At 52.7% G+C, this 16,230-nt stretch overlaps 2 protein-coding genes across 8 annotated transcripts in view; one reads left to right on the top strand and one right to left on the bottom strand.

The window, feature by feature from the left end:
• The first annotated feature begins 661 nt into the window (after window positions 1-661).
• On the top strand, window positions 662-8,556 carry TOR3A (torsin family 3 member A). The gene is made up of 6 exons (XM_050900914.1): window positions 662-965; window positions 1,374-1,487; window positions 2,242-2,507; window positions 3,180-3,355; window positions 5,585-5,709; window positions 6,268-8,556. The coding sequence occupies exons 1-6, from the start codon at window positions 662-664 to the stop codon at window positions 6,516-6,518; spliced, it is 1,236 nt and encodes a 411-aa protein (XP_050756871.1). The 3' UTR covers window positions 6,519-8,556.
• A 2,376-nt stretch (window positions 8,557-10,932) lies between these two features.
• The window catches only part of ABL2 (ABL proto-oncogene 2, non-receptor tyrosine kinase), a 48,575-nt gene continuing 43,277 nt past the window's right edge, over window positions 10,933-16,230 (bottom strand). For 3 of the 7 annotated variants that reach the window (XM_050900867.1, XM_050900868.1, XM_050900870.1), the window contains 2 exons: window positions 15,422-15,655; window positions 13,653-15,106 (listed from right to left, as the gene is read on the bottom strand). In XM_050900867.1, coding sequence (XP_050756824.1) covers window positions 13,959-15,106; window positions 15,422-15,655 — 1,382 coding nt within the window. In that variant the 3' untranslated portion in view covers window positions 13,653-13,958. Of the gene's footprint in view, window positions 11,976-13,652; window positions 15,656-16,230 lie in introns of those variants that run through there. The other 4 variants (XM_050900864.1, XM_050900866.1, XM_050900865.1 and 1 more) reach the window with 2 other exon arrangements.

Here is a 16,230-nt window from a genome sequence, read left to right on the forward strand (position 1 = left end):
TCCTGCTCCCTTGTTTACGCCTGTTATTTTTGTCTCCCCTCGGAAATGACCCTGATGAACAACAGCTGCTGACGCCTCTTGCCTTTGTGGCAGTAAAACTTCAGCTGGGCTACTGGGCTACTTAAAAACCAGATTATTTGCCTTCCCCAGGCATTTGTTGCTGGTGCTGCGGCGTGGAGGCCAGAGGGAAGGCTGCTGCGGTACGGTTCTGTGGGAGCAGGCTGGTAGCGGTCAGGGAGCTTCCTTGGGCATCTCTCCAGCCCAGCTGGAAGAGAAGCCGCTCGCCTCCCCTCCCGGCGAGGGTTGGCAGGGCCTGGGGAGAGGACGGGGTCCAAGTTTTGTGCAGAACAGAGACCGGAGGGGTGCCGGGTGCCTCCTTCCGGGAACAGGGCCGGGTTTTGCAGCGTGGGGCTGGCAGGAGCCCTGCCGAGCCCGGCGGAGCCCGTTTGCGGGATGGGGGACAGGCGGCCGCGAGGCCATCGGTGTCCGGCGTGGCGGTGACACCACCCCACAGCTTTTTCCCAGCGACTCCAATGGCAGGCGGGCAGGAAGTGAGATCACGGGCTCGGGCGGTTTAAGGGAGGCCGGGAGCCTGCGGACACCCAGCAGAGCCGAGGCAGGGTCTGCTCCCACCCTGCCCGGGGATCCCCGACCCGCCGCCATGGGCCAGGGCAGGTTCCCAGCCTACCTGGGGCTGGCCTGCTGCCTGCTGCTGCTGGGGGGCTCGGGAAGCCTGGGGAGCCGAGGGATGAAGACGACGCGGGGGCCCTGGGAAGAGGAGCAGGGCCCGGTGGTGGAAGGGGGACCGTGGGGCAGGGCGAAGTACGAAGCCGTGAAGAAGCACTTGGGAGCTGTGGGTGCTCTCTCCAAGCAGTATTGGCAGTACCTGGCGTGCAAGGTGTGGCAGGAGGGCTGCGAAGAGGGAGAGCAGGCAGAGGAGGAAAAAGAATCCAGTCCCAGGCCCGGTAAGCACCTTCCTCCTTTCTCTCCCTCTCCCATGCCCCAGAAACAGCAGCGGGTCCAAACACCCTGCTTCCCCCAGCACAGGGGTCTGTGCCCCCAGCTCCTGTGGATGCTGTCCTTCCGTTCCCGAGCGTCACTGCCCTGGGCACCTCCCTCCTTACTCAGCATAGCCCGGGTTACCACAAACATGTCTGTGGGTGAGGGGGCTCTCCGTGCCCACTTGAGCCAGCTGCTGCCCGTTACCTGCTTATTCCCCCCTCCCCACAGCCCGAGCTGCCTGGCAGGGCAGTGTCTGAGTCCCTGCACCTGGGAGGAGGGCTGCCGTTAACCCGGCTCAGCTGAGCCTCCACACACAAATGCAGAAAAGATGCTTGCTGGCATGTCTCTGCTCAGCCCACTGCCTTTTCCAGGCTGGAGCTTGCCTCTGGTGGGCCAGGATTACCTGGAGATCCTCTCTGGCTGGTACTGCAGCTTCGGCAAGTGCTGCGAGACAGGAGACTGCAGGATAGTCAACAATATCACAGGTAGGTGCTGTGCTGTATGTGGGAGACCCCAAGCAGTGCTTGTCTCTGCTGCCTCTCCCTCTTGTCTCTTTTGTTGGTTGGTTGTGGTTTTTTTCCTTTAAAAAAAAAAAAGTGTATTTCAGCAAATGATGTAAGTAAAGGGCATTTCTGAGTAGGGTGCTGAGCGCAAGGGGCTGAGCTAAGTCCTGTTTCCCATTATTCATTTGTAGTTCTGAGACTGCAAGAGAGTTTGTTCCTTACTGTACGGCATATCTGCTCCGGTTTGCCGTGAGCCCTGCCTTCATCCATTAACTCCCAGGCATATGCAGTGGGATCCAAACTGGCCCAGTAACCAGCCCCAGGTCGGGAGAGTACACCGAGACCTGCGAGTAAGCCCTGCGCAGGTGTCATTGCATTTTGCTGGCCCTGAGACTTCTGGTATCCATGTACTCTCTGCTGGGAGCTCATGAGGGCCTTTGGATTTCAGTGTTCTCTGCAGTTGTCAAATACCTCCTCCGCTTCCCAAAGGAAAAAAAGGAGTCAGCAGAAGATCTGCGTCTTTTTGCGGTCAGTGGCTGATGCAGGCAGAGTACAGGCAGCCTGTCTCATTGACCCTGTGGCTTTAATGCCACTTCAGACTCCTCTCAGACAGGCAGCCCCACCAGCAGGGCCGTGTGGGCTTAGTGCCCTGCCACATTTTCTCCTCTTATTCCCACCTGCAGCAGCAGCTGCGCTTGCAAGTTAAAGCTGAGCTCTTGCTCTCTCTTTCCTGCAGGGCTAGAAGCAGACCTCAATGGGCAGCTCCACGGGCAGCACTTGGCCAAAGAAGTCGTCGTCCGGGCGGTGCAAGGGTTCCTGCAGAGCCCGCAGCCAGAGAAGGCTCTGGTCCTCTCCTTCCACGGCTGGTCCGGCACAGGCAAGAACTTTGTGGCTCGGATGGTGGCCAGTCACCTGTACCGGGATGGGTTGAAGAGCGAGTGTGTCAGGGTGTTCATCTCGCTCTTCCACTTCCCCCATCACAAGTACGTGGAGTCGTACAAGGTGAGAGCCAACAACGCGGTGTTGCTGTGGGGATGGTCCGGTGTACTGGGTCTGGCTGGGATGGAGTTAATTTTCTTCATTGCAGCCAATACGGTGCTGTGGTTTTGGATTTGTGAGTAAAACAGGGTTGATAACACACCGGTGTTTTGGCTACTGCTGAGCAGTGCTTGCACAGCCTCAAGGCTTTCTCCTTCTCCCACTCTGCCCCTGCAGTCAGTAGGTTGGGGATGCGCAAGAAGCTGGGAGGGGGCACACCAGACAGCTGACCCCAACTGACGAAAGGGGTATTCCGTGCCATTTACCATCGTGCTCAGCAATAAAAACTGAGGGGAGGGGGTTTTGGGGTAGGAAGCCATTGCTCAGAGACTGGCTGGGCATCAGTCTATTTGTGGTAGGTGTGAGTGGTTGCCTTTGCATCACTTTGATTTCTTTCTTTCTTCTTCCTCTTTCCTTCACTTATTAAACTGTCTTTATCTTGACTCACTCGTTTTCTTTTCTTGCTTTTGCTCTTCCTGTTCTCTGCCCTGTCGGAGGGAACGAGCAAGCTGCTGTGTAGTGCTCAGCTGCCAGCCAGGGTTAACCCACGGCATCCAGGCTCAGCCCCTGCATGATGATGACCTGGTGGCAGTGACTGCTCCTGGGCTTCTCACGCTCCTCCCTGCTGCTCTGCAGGCTCAGCTGAAGAAGCAGATAAGCGAGACTGTGCAGCTCTGCAAGCAGTCCCTGTTCATCTTCGATGAGGCAGAGAAACTTCATTTCAGCCTCCTGGACGCCATCAAGCCCTTCATGGCTCACTATGACAACAAGGGCCAGGTGGATTACCGGAGATCCATCTTCCTCTTCCTCAGGTGATTTCTGGGCCCCCAAAGGGATGGGGAGGAACAAAGTGATGGAATTTATCCCCTGAGGTGTGCGATACGAGGGGCTCGGGCTGCAGGGGAGGGGGAAGAGATGTCTAGCTCCTCCAAGAGGTGGTTGCCTCCATGGTCAGTTTTGCTTATCGATGCTGGTCATCCTCCCTGGGTGCGGGGCATTTGCAGGAGGAGCTGAGGTCCAGCTTAGCTGGGACACCTGAGCCAGTGTGTAGGCTTCGAGACAAGGAACCAGTGAGAGTCAGAGCTAGCGAGGTGTCACCCTGCACCCTGGACAGCTGAGCAGGGAGATCTCATACTCCAGGGAGGAAAGCTGGGGCTGCAGGTCTTGGTGGGAAGTTCTTGTGCGCTGTGGCACTGTTAGTTGGGAGCGGGAGGTGGGGAGCGCCCGCTGCCTGGCCGTGGCTGCAGGCTGAGGTGCCGTCAGTGTGCTGTGCTGTGAGGGCTGATCCTGGCATCAGCTCATCCTGTGGTTTAGTCGGCTCCTTTCCCATCCAAAGGGAGAAAGGGCTTTGGCATGTGCGCACCCCAGTGCTGTCCCTGACCCAAGCCTGGGTGGGAGGCATCTGGAGGGAGAAGTGGGACATCTCAAAACCAAGATGTGAGGTAGGCACGTGCCTGAAGTAGCCAGTGAGAAATGCCAAGGAGAGACAAGCATCTTGGGCCCCCTTCAATTTAGGAGTTACAACCTTCAGCTTGGCTCTGGCAAGAAGGTGTTCCCACAGGCTGGAGGTGGGCAGAGCATTCGTTCTCCATCTCCCACCGTCCAGGCGAGTGTTCTAACCTCCAAGCTTGGCGGTTCCCCAGGGAAGTTTCTCTGCCCACGGGGGACCTGTACGTGTGCCCAGTGCTTGTGGAGCTGACCACGTTTCAGGCCTACCTGCGTGGGCCTCCGGCGGGAGCCGTGGTGGAGGGGGCAGATTCTCCCTTGTTGCTCGGGGCAGGGCGGACGTGCTGCCGGCTGCGCTGAGCTGACCTTGTGTCCTACCTGGCAAGCCATGCAGGTGTGCGTGGGGGGAACGTCGGCCCCTTCGTGTCACCGAGCAGACGGGAGCAGGGTGCCTTGAACTGCAGCAGTGTGTAATCCTGGGGGGGTTTCATCATACCCGCTGGCAGCGTGACACAGACCTGTTGTAGGAGGGCTGGCTCTGCCCCAGGGCTCCTTTGGACACTGGCCTGGTCCTGCAGCTTTGGCCACGTTTGGGGGATGGGGTGGGACCGGCTGCCTGTCCTCAGTCAAAAGGAGCTGTTTCTCCCGTGGTCCGGGTGGGAGCAGGATCGGTACAAGCTGTTTCCCTCACTAACAAGGCACCGGGGACGGGGGATGGCAGGAAACAGTGGTGGCTTTTTAATTTTGCCTCCCCTCCATTTGGGGAATGGGTCCAGAGCCTCTGATACAAGAGGAAAGATGGCTGCAAGATCTGTGTCTCCCAGTGCCTCTCTGCCTCCCACCTACACAAGCTCTGCAGCCAGCTGGGTTCCCAGTATTGCCAGCTCACTGGTGGCGGGGCACTTAGGGCTGGGGGCTGTTGTCTGAGGCTGTTGGAAACCCCTCACCAGCACTCGGGGGCTGTCTGGCCTTGAACTGCTTTCCAAGGTGAGGGGCTGCCCTGGGAGCCTCAATGACTGTCAGGATCTCATGTCCCACACCATGGAGCTGCCCCCACAGTGGGTATCCAGAGGAGTCCTCACGTGGGAACTGCGCTGCTTTGTCCCTCGGGCAGGGAATGCTTTGCCAAGTCCTGGGCCGCCACTTGAATCCCTGCCCTGGACCTTTACTTCTAGTGGGACTCCTGCCATGTGCTCTGCCCTCTAACTTGGACTTTCAGTGGTGGCTTGTTGAGAGTCTGGTGTGGAACCAGGTGTCACCTGTGAGGTCAATGGCATCCCAGCCGGGACAGGGGACTGATGGAGATGGAGGATTCTGCTGGCTCCTGGTCCCACCCTGGGAGAGAAAGCAGCTGCCTCAGGGTCTGAGCTGGCAAGATGGAAGATAGCTGTATAGATGCCTATAGAAAGGGCCTCTTTGGGAAGAAAGCTGGTTCCTCCATGTGCTAGTATTTCAGATGCTGATCCTACACAGATCCTACACATCCTTCATTGCTGACAGAATTGCTGAGGCCTGTCTGTAGGGGAGGCTGCTGGTAGCTCTCAGCAGTTCATCTCTGGGGGCTCAGTTGAATGACTTCTCTTCTGTGTCCACAGCAATCTTGGCGGTAACACCATCAATGAGGTAGCCCTGGACTTCTGGCGGGCCGGCCGGGCACGGGAGGAGATCTCCATGGAGTTCCTGGAGCAGCGGCTGCGGCTGGAGCTGCAGGAGCCTGCAGGTAAGAGCCGGGCTCGCTTGCGGGATGCCGTGGGCAAGCTGCCCGTAAACCTGCCCCTCTGCGCCGGGTCAGGGCCTCGCTTACGCAGTCCCATCTACCCTGTGCTGCACGAGTGCGTGTGCTGTGGAACAAGCCTTTATTCCAACCCTCCCCCTGGGGTTATTTGCAACGTGAGCCCCTTCCTTCATCCACATTAGCACAGCCCCACGAGCCCAGCACTGCTGCAGCAGCGAGGCGCATGAGGAGGGAGCTGCGAGTCCTTCTTGCCCTCTTCAGCCCGGAAAACAGCCAGGTTGCAAGAAGCAGCCTAGCACCGTAGGGAAGTATCAAGGCTTCTCTGGGGATTCAGGCTTCTCTTGGCCCGAGATGGGCAAGCCGTAGCGACATTCTGTGTTCAGACTAAGCGCTGGCCAGCTCTTTACAAGTGGGTGTCTCTCCCACCACGTATGGCTGGATGAGCCAAGACAGCCCCCTCAGAGAGAAAACCTTGCCTCGCAGCGGGATGACAGCTCTCAGATGAAGCTTCTGAAGTTTGTTTTGTCTTGCGTTTTGCTACAGAGAACGGTTATGCCCGCAGCCACCTCCTCCAAGAGAACCTCATTGATTTCTTCGTGCCATTCCTGCCCCTGGAGTACCACCACGTGAAGCTCTGCGCGCGGGACGCTTTCCTGGCCCGTGGACTTCCGTACGCCGAGGCAGCCCTCGACGAGGTGGCCAGCATGATGGTGTTTGTCCCCAAAGAGGAGAAGCTTTTCTCTGCACAGGGCTGCAAATCTGTATCCCAGCGCATCAATTACTTCCTTCCTTGAACACCAGGTGGGACTACACCAGTGGTGAAGGTGGGTTCTGCACACTAGGAGCTGCTCTCCTTGCACAAGGTCAGGGGAGCAGATTACCCAGCCATGCACTTGCACAGGGACAGAGACTTAACCCCTTGTTACTCCGAGGGCTGTTTGCAGGGAAGGAGGCGCACCCTGCCCAGCCTTACTCCTGGGACACGAGGACAGCCTGCGCTTGGCTGCGTTTGAAGTCTGTCCGGTGTGTTTCAAGTCCCTTCTTTTAGCAGGTAGTAGCCTGAAGTTGTGATTTAGTTGTGCTGACGGTGCTTTGTTTGACGTGAGCGGGGGATGTCCAAGTCCTTGGTTTGTTACCATGTAATGAAAAGGCAGGCCTTGGACAGACTGGTCCTGTTGAGACAGTCCAGCAGAAGCCACGTCCTCATCCCTGTCCCCAGTTTTCTCTGTCACTTTGCAAGATTGCACGGAACTGTTTTGCTGGAGTTGAGGTTTGTTTGTTTGTTTGTTTGTTTTTTCTCCTCTGTTGCTCTCCTGCATTCACAAGGCGTCTGCTGCTCAGGGATGCCACATGCCAGGATCACAGTTTGTGCACAGAGGCCCTTGCATAGAGAAAATGACTGAATAATCTCCTCTGGAGATGTCAAATCCGTAGCCTCTCGCTTTGGAGTGTCCCTCTCTCGTTGGAGTCTTTCGTTTTATGGAAGCAGCTGCGGGGATGAGGTGAACTTCTGCTGAGATTTTTTTTTTCTAAGCAGTTTGGTGAAGAGCCTGTTTGCTTCGCTGCAAAATGAAAAAGAGGAGACTAATTCCCCTTTCAAGGGCAAAGGGCGGTTGAGGAGGATGGTGGCTGAAGGAGCAGGCTGCAACTGAATTTGGGTTTTCAGGGATGAAGCTTGGGTTTTGTTTTTTTTTTTTCTTTCTTTTCAGTATGTTGCATGCTGTGGGGTTTTTTTGGCTGGTATCAGCATTACTACACTAAGGGGCTGTTTGCTGTCTGGGTACTTGCCAGGTGATAAGTATGTTACAGCAGGACCAAAAAATTTCAACAGTGTTACAGGAATCACTTTGTGACCTCTAGGTCAAAACTCCCTTCCAACACAGCTGGGCTGGGGCAGCGAGGTGAAACGGCACATGCCAAGGACAGGGCTCAGCTCCCTGGACACCCCACGTGCGGACCTTTGATCTATTTTATGCTTTGAACCTCGCTGCGGTGCCAGCGATGAGCAGCACGATCTCTGGGAAAAGATTGACCAGACACACTCACTAGTCCTGCAGACTTTGAGTTCGCATTTCCCTCCGGGCACGCTGGCTCCGTTATCTCACGAGGCTTCATAGTCCAAGGCAGGAAGATGAGCCAGCTGCTTTCTTACTGCTCAACTGATGCAAAGTTAGTTTAAACTTACCTGTTGTCTCTAGATTGGACCTTAGGGCCTGTGCCAGCGTGCGCTGTTATCAGGGATTTCTGAGGCTTGGTTTATGGTTAATCTCTTAATCACACGTGTGTAAAGCCTAAAGTTTCAGCCTGGGAAACATGAGAGGGAGATGGAGCTGGGGAAGGGAGGCTGCAGCCCCACAGAAGGACACAACTCGGGTTGTGTGTCATAACCTGGGCAGAAAGCGTAGAAAGTTGTTAGTTAGTTGAAGGTTAGTTGCTTAGAAGGTTGTGTAAGCCAGGATAACCTCTGATTTATTTTTTTTTTTTTAATAATGGAAAAGAATCTTCAGCTGTCCAGGTTAGACTGATGCTGCTTGGAGCGGAAGGGAAGGGAGTCACTTTGTCGGCCATTTAGCCATTGCGGGGCTGGTATGAGGTTGGCATGTGAAGCAGTTCCTACCCTGTTACTTACTGATTAAGGAGGTGGTGGTGTTACTAATGAGGGCGACTGTCAAACTGATGATGCAAGACCCTGCACTCTGCCAGGTCACACGTGTATGTTTCAGAATTAAGTGAGCATTTGATTATGCAACCCCAACAGCAAGAACTGCTCTCCTCTGACCACTCCATGGCAACGTTAAGTTTGATTTTAAAGGCATAAATAAAAATAGTGCTTTTCTTTGCAATCTGGCAGAATTAAATTATTTCTCTTTTTAACAGGTTTATAATAATCTTGTCTTTTCTACCCAAAATAACAAGCTTCAGGTTAGTACTGAGCAGCTTCAAATATTCCTCAAGGAAAGAAAGCAGCATATACTCAAGTGGTTTTTGCCAATAAAATATTGCAACCTTTATTTAAAACAAAATGCAAATTGGCAAAACTTTGTGGAACGACAGGCAAAGAGGCCCTTCAAAGGGCCTTATTTACATCAAGTTTAACACTGTTCGCAGTTCACAGTCAGACGATAGTGAGAGAATTAAATTAGAAAAACAACCAAAATATATTACAATAACAATTAAAAACAAAAACAGTTGACAACACTGGTAGAGTGATTGGTGATTAACGTGTTTCCTTTTAATCCATTCCTGCCCTCAATGAGTTCACTACTGACACAAACACTGTGCCGAGCCGATCGGGCTTTCCCTCCCGTGCACAACAGATACATCTGGAAGAATGACCTCCTTTGGTACAGACGTTTCTTATCGTCTAGGTATTATAAATAAGTCAGGTGTCCCATAACCTCTTGTTTCCTACCACCAGGGAATAGGCTGAAGGTTTTGTTCTACACTACAGGCAACTGGAGCGCAACCCCAGTGCCCAGCCGTGCGAGACGGTGCCGCTCGCACTGAAGCGGGAGGTTTCCGAGCATGCTGTAGTAGCTACCCTTCGGTTTTCCTGCCAGCTACCGATTAGCAGCAGGGCTGGGTTGAGTGTTTTAAAGAGAAGACAGCAGCCAGTTACGTTTGCAGAACCGATCTTCTGGATTCATTAGTGCTTGTCACAGCTGCTGATGCCCAAGAGCACCAACAAGCAAAACGCGGAGCGCCTCAGCTGCTGGGGAAGCCTGCCTTAGGTAAGCGGGACAGACATCGGGGTCTGGATGTCTCTACTCTATGGCTGCACAGCGTAACCCATCCTACCTGCTCGCACACCCGCTGCCTTTGAGGGAGGGGCTGCTCTGTTAACGCAGCAGTTTTGGTGCCGCTATTGCCCCACGCTGTGGGGTTTGGTTCCTGCTGCCCGTGGAGAGCGGTGTGCCATAAAACTCTTGCATAAGCACACCCGGCGGGATGTCAACATGCGTGTTTGTGTCTCGCTGACACAAAGCCAGTGGTGGTCAGGAGAAATGTCCTGTGTGAGGAGGACGGGAACGGACAGCTCCCCCGTCCCCACTGTGTTCTGCATCAGCAACACTGATCCATTCAATTCCGCTTTCCCCGCAGCTAAGTTTGATGCAGTCCCAAGACCCAGACTCTTAATTCAGCTTCACCCATCCACACTAATGAAGAATATGATTAAATCGAAGTGCTGCCAGTCAGACAGCTGAGCGCACCACTTCTGGGGTTAAAAAGGGTGCACAGTGCAGGAAGAAAGGAGAATTGCACCTGTGAGTCGGCTAGGAAGAGAAAGTGCCCCACGTCAGCTCGCTTGTGTGAGCACATGCTTTGTGCTTGGCATTACCAGGCCCTACATGATGCCATCCCCCGTTGCAAAGACGACTAATTTAAATTCTAGCCCATACTAGTGCAAGTGAGAGAGCCCGGCTGCAATCGCATCCGTACCACACAAGGCTTTCTGACAGTGGTGAGGAAAGGAAACGCAACAGGAGTTTATGCCTTGTCCCCTACCCTAAAGAGTGGAGCAAGAAGTGCTCTTCACTGGGACAAATAACAGGGCTCCACCGTCCTTATGTCACTTTGAACATGCTGTGCAAGGCCAAAAGCAGGGAAGCTGCTACAGTAGAGACCTTTTAAGGCGGAACAGAAAGCCAAACCTAGCAAAAGGGAGAAGGACCGGTAACAATTCTAGGAGAGTAGCTGTGGAAGGAAGAACTGAACGGTGATTTACAGCAGAACCAGCTTTCCCAGATATCATCCTTTTGCTATCCTGCCAGAGGGCAGGGGAGAATTCCAGTTTGGGAATAAAACACTGTTGGGCAGCAGAAGCAGCAGCAAATTCTGCAGCCTCCTATTTAGGGGAAAAAAACCTAGTGTCAAGTCAGCACTACCTCTGCCACCATCTGCCTACCTGATTAAGACAATAGGTAAGAGCAGAGAAAACACTCTCCGTAGGAGCGATGACCGGCAAATCCCCAAATTCCGCTGTTCTGTGTTTTTTCCACCACAGGAGGGATCAGAACTGAATGGGCTTCTGTGTTGCCCACAGAGGTTGTGGAGTCTCCATCCTTGGAGATATTCAAAAGCTGTCTGGACACGGTCCTGGGCAGGCAGCTGTAGATGGCCCTGCCTGAGCAGGGGGTTGGACCAGATGACCTCCAAAGGTCCCTTCCAACCTCAGCCATCCTGTCACTCTGTAAAAGCGGATGGCTGCTTCAGCTGGGTTCCTGCCCACTGCCCTGTCCCGCTGCCCATCACCTCTGCCATGGGGGAGGAGAAAACAGGCGGCATCTGAAAGGAAGCAGGGATGACCAGTGGAGGGGGAACCAGTCCGTTGTTGGGGCACAGTTAGTTTCTTCAGAAAGGGCTGAAAGAGGGGAGTTTTAGTAGTTAGAAATTCCAGGAATTGTTTGCTGCTGTATCACTTTTGCTGGAGCTTTTCTGGAAGACTGGCGTTCAGGAAAAAAAAGGCTTCTTTCAAAATACTCATCAGAACTGGACTAACAGCCTTAAAATTTTCTGTTTAAAATACCTTTCCCCTGAGAATCACTTCAGTTTCAGTCCGTTTGTCCTAGGCTGAGTAGTAGTACAATGATGAAACCACGCGATTGTCTGCCAGGGCAAACGAGCTGCCCTTCTGCCCTGAAGAAAGCTCCCATACCTTTTAAATCCTTCTGATTGTTTGAAAGGCCATGTGAAGCAATACCACAAGCCGCCTTCCCTTTGCAGGTCACCTTTCCAAAGGCAGTTAGTTTGGTGTGCAGCGATGCGCACCTTCAATAAAGATGACTGAAAGAGATAAGGTAAACCACAAAAGCCCTCAGTAAAGTCTACAAGATAACGGTTTGGTACTCTGCCTTACGGCTGAGCGTTGCTCTGAAAGAGCCCCAGCACAGCCTCCCCCGACCCACCGACCTGAGGGCTGCAGGAGAGCCTGGGCAGAAGCTGAAGATCCCACTGCAGAACTAGACAGCAGGCTTTGTTGGGTAGGCTTGGTACTTCTAAGTCAGGATGAGTAACCCACGCTGGACTTTTTCATTTGTCTCCTCTTAGGTACCAGCTCACTGGAGTAAAACTGACTCGTAGGAATAATTAATTCACTTTAATGCTTGTCAGTTGGGGTGGGGGGATTGCTTCCCCTGCCCCCATTTCACTTGGACAGTGAAGCTCACGTGGTCCATTTTACTTCCCATACTGCTCCACCAGTGTGCATTCATGCATCGTGACACAACTTTGTTTACCACAGACCAGTAATAAAATGAGGATTCTCAGACACCAGCCCATTTCTAAAGATTTTCCAGGCTCCTGTCTTGCTATGCTCCATGGAAAAAAACAGGGACACTCACTGAGACAGCCCAGCCTACTTCCAAGCACCAACAGGGCAATGCTTCTAGACAGAAACAGAAGTGCCCATCTTCTAAATTCACATCTGTGCCCCAGCTCAACTCTAAATGCTCAAACTAAAAGCAGCACAGTCACACTTTAAAAACAAGTTAAAAAAGCATTTTAGCTGAAAATAAAAGATTTAAGGTGCAAAGCAAGCGAGATCGTCTATCATCACCAATAGTGTGAAGTGAGCAGCAGCATGCAGGTTAACATGTATTTGGAGCCAGGTATTAGGCCTGTTTTCTTCCTCTCGCAAACCAACAGTTTAGGTGAGGTCTTCCTACTTGCCGGTACATTTACATCTCGGGGAGTTGTGCGTATACGCAGAAGACCGGCTTTTTGAGGCCACAACAGTCTACAAACAGCACTAGGACCAAGGAAGACAACTTCAACCACACGACTGCTTTCATTCTGGGATTGTCAGTAGGCATCAGACATCGGAGACCATAACCCAGGGGGAGCTCTCTGAGGCAGAGCCGTAACATTTCTTGTCACGTCTCAGGCAGAGGAGTCCGCAGTTTATGTGCATGTTCCCTACGCCAGAGCATGAGATTCTGGTCTAGCCTTTAAAATACAGGAATAAATAAAAAAAGGATGGCTGTGGTTCCCCTGGGTGCTGACATACCTAGTCACCTTCATATGCAGGGAAGCTGAAAGCCTGTGAGACCGGTAAGCACTAAAACAAATCCCAGGAAGCCGTCAGTGTGAAGTGTGTGTTTGTTAGTGTTACACCAAAAGTAGGGCCAGGTCCAGGGAATCCTGCAGCAGCGAGGGCACAGGGCGAGCAGGCCAGGCTGGACTTTCTGGCTCTCCAGCTGGCCCCGCAGCGCTGTGACTACTAAAGGAATGTGGAGAACAGCCAGGGGTGGTGGAGGCTCTGCCTTACCTACCACCGATCCTCAAAGTGATGAAACTGAATTGGGGAGTCAACCTGGTAACATGTTAAAAACAATCTAGAGCTTAAAAAAAAACAAACAACCCACCCACCCCAATGACAACACTGGCAAGTTGTGCAAGAGCCCCCAACTACTCACAAATGACCATCAAGCAGCACCCGTGCTAGACCACTAGAAATAGGTATCAACTGAGTGAAGGCTGTGTGGTGGGGAAGGGGTATTCCAGTGGTAAGTCTGCCCAGCATCCCTGACGCTTCTGATTGATACAACGAAGATGAGAACATGTGGTGGATGAGGTGGACAGGAGGGAAAAGGGATAGGTTCATATATTAACAACTAATTTTGCAGTTCTCTTTACAGCAGCAACAGCGCTGTGGAAGTAAGCCATCTGGGCTAGTGCATCCACCTCCAGCAGCTCTGAATACTGTCAGTGCATTAGACCTTCCCCCAACCGCACGCAACCTCCCCCTTCGGAGCTACTCCAGCTCAGACTGCTTGGCAGTTGGTACCGATAGAGCCCCAGTGCCTTTCCTCTGCCTTGTCAGGAGGCCAAAGCATGCGTTAGTGCAGACAGGGGAGGATCTGTACAGCCGAGTGGCCTGCAGCCACTCCAGTACTCCAGCTATCACACGTCAAACCATCCTTCCCAGAGCGAGAACCTGCCATCGATTCTCCTGCCTCGCCAAGGGAGGAGCAAGGAACTTCCTTCCCTTGCCATACCAAGCAGATCAGCCTGACTAGGTAGGGACAAATACTTGATGTTCTGCCCCTTACAGCTTTACTCTACCCTCTCCATCCCCATTTTTTGAGATGAACCTGTAAACGTGAGGAGAACTCAGTGATCTGAGGTACTTCACATACTCAAGTATCAGTCTTTCCTTTTGAAAGCATCAGTACAGAAAAAAAGTCATTGTCCCCCCACCCTGTGTGTATTTCTCTTACCCAGATTGACAGTAGCTACCTTTGCACCACATCGCTGATTTCTTGGACACATGACAATAAGTTATTAAGGACGGGGTTTGCCCCAGGGACGCTAGCAGCTGTTGAGGACACCTGCAGTTCCTGCAGGCTGAGTTCCAGTTTGCTCACGGCTTCCCGGAAGGCAAATTTGTTGCGCGTATGCGGGATGCAGTCCACATAGCCTGAGCAGTAATCCAACAGCTGGTGCCCTGTGTCCACCAGCTGGCTGTTTGGTGTCGGCTCGGCGATGGCACTGGAGAGAAGATCTGCGCACTCCAGCAGTGCTTCCTTGCTGATTTTGTCTGCGGAGATTTTCTCAGCTGCCTGTTTGGTCTTTCTTAGCGCTACTTTTGCACCAGCCGTGCCGTTGGCCATTTTCACTGGGGAGGTGGAAGACGATGACAGAGGCACTTGAGGTGGAGGCATCACGGGCCTCCCAGATTTTCCACCAACAGGTGCTGCTGCTGCTGCTGCCTTCTTACTCCCTTCGCTTGATTCCAGTCTGTGCTGCGCTCCTGCCACGTTGCTCAGCTCTTCTGCTGCATCTGAGCAGGCAGCTGGCTGTTGTAGGAGCCTCATCACTGGTGGTGGAGGTGGAGCACACTTTGGTTTTACCCGTCTGGGCCGGTCCCTGTCGCCGGAAGAAGTGACCTGATGCTCAGATAAGAGCTTAAATTTATTACCCTGAGAGTCTGTGCCAATGAGCTGCACGTCTGCTGGAGTGTGTTTTAGAGTGGGTGAGATTAGGACTGGCACTTTGTGGTTATGAGTGGTTGGAAGTATTGCTGCAGCCTTTACTGGAGATGACCACCCCGGTCTCTCACCATCCTCAAGGGCCCCTTGCCGTGGGCCACTGTTTTTTTCTTTGCCCTTAGGAGCTGCTGCTAGCCCTGGACCTTCCTTTTCTTCCGATCCGGAGGGGGTTCGGAAAGGGAGTGCTGTGGCACCCCTCGGCAAGAGTTTTGCTTTTGGTCTCTCTCTGGTCAAAGCAGGGCCTTCTTCAAACCTTTTGGGAAGCAGGTCATTGGCCCTCCCCGTGCTCTCATCGGGCTGAGAGGAGGTGGACACTGTCCGTTCCAGCTGGATTTTTGACCTCTGGGAATTTCTGGGAAGGGTCATTGCCATCCTATCCTGCTCTGGAAGCCCTGAGGACATGGAAGATGTAGAGTTTGACCTTGGAAAAGGCTTTGAAGCTTCTTCATTGCCAGTGGGTTTTCCTGCTCGTAAACCCAGCGTCTTTTTAATCAAGCGTGGTGTAAAGAAACCAGTGATGCCCGACCACCCACCACCGGTGCTTACGCCCCCACCACTGCTGGTACCAGTGCCATCATCGTTGTAGAAGGTCCTCTGCACAATGCCCCCGCCATAGCACTTGGGTGGCACCAGGCTTGCGTCCTGCTGCGTGGGAGCAAAAGAGAACCCATCCACATGCTGCAAGGAAGCAACAGATGAAAAGTTACCCGTCAGCTCATATTTCTTATGGGGCTGATTCTCCATCTCCCGGAAGGAACTGCTGCGCTTGGGAGGCGTGGGAGCATTCCTCTTCTTCATAAAGGAGCTGAAGAAGCCACCTTTTCTGTCCCTGGTGAAAGTGGTCTCTTTGGCATCCTCCAACAGGCTGCTGGGTGACTTGTCCCTCTGCTTGCGAGGCAGTGCGGGAGACCCACTTGTTGGCTGTGTGCTTCTGATAAAACCTAGACAGAAGAAACAAGTGTGAATCTGCAAAATCAATTTCCATTTCCACCTCCCTATCCTGCAGTGGGCTTTATGGGCCTGGCATATTTAGTTGCCCAGGTTCTGCAGAGAGAGACTGACAGAGGAAGTTAGCACTTCTATTTTTGTGTGAGGCTGGTGTGCTTTTGTTTTTTTTTTACTTTTTTTCCACTTCTGCATGCGTGACTTGTCTGTTGTCTATACCGAGGCGGCCACTTAGGAGAGAGCTCAGGAGAAAGTGAAGTTGCTCTTTTCTTCCAGTTTCTTATTCCCTTCCTGTAGTTTTTTCCTCCTTCCCCAAATACCGCAAGTATAAAAGAAAATCCCTTGTTGCATTGTCAACTTTAGTTTTGAAGCTGTCATTTAAAAAAAAAAAAAAAGCAGCAAAACTAAATTTAAAAGAAAAAAATACAATGGGATTTACTAAAAGAACATTGAACAAGCTGCAGTGTTTTCTATTTGCTAGCAAATAATTGGGCTGCTGAGGTGGCCAACAGCTTTTATGACATAGCAGCACAAAGCACCTTCCCATGTCACGTTGTTCTCTTTTCTTCTA

The sequence above is a fragment of the Gymnogyps californianus genome, chromosome 8, assembly GCF_018139145.2.
Source record: "Gymnogyps californianus isolate 813 chromosome 8, ASM1813914v2, whole genome shotgun sequence".
In the NCBI taxonomy this organism is placed as follows: Eukaryota; Metazoa; Chordata; class Aves; order Accipitriformes; family Cathartidae; genus Gymnogyps; species Gymnogyps californianus.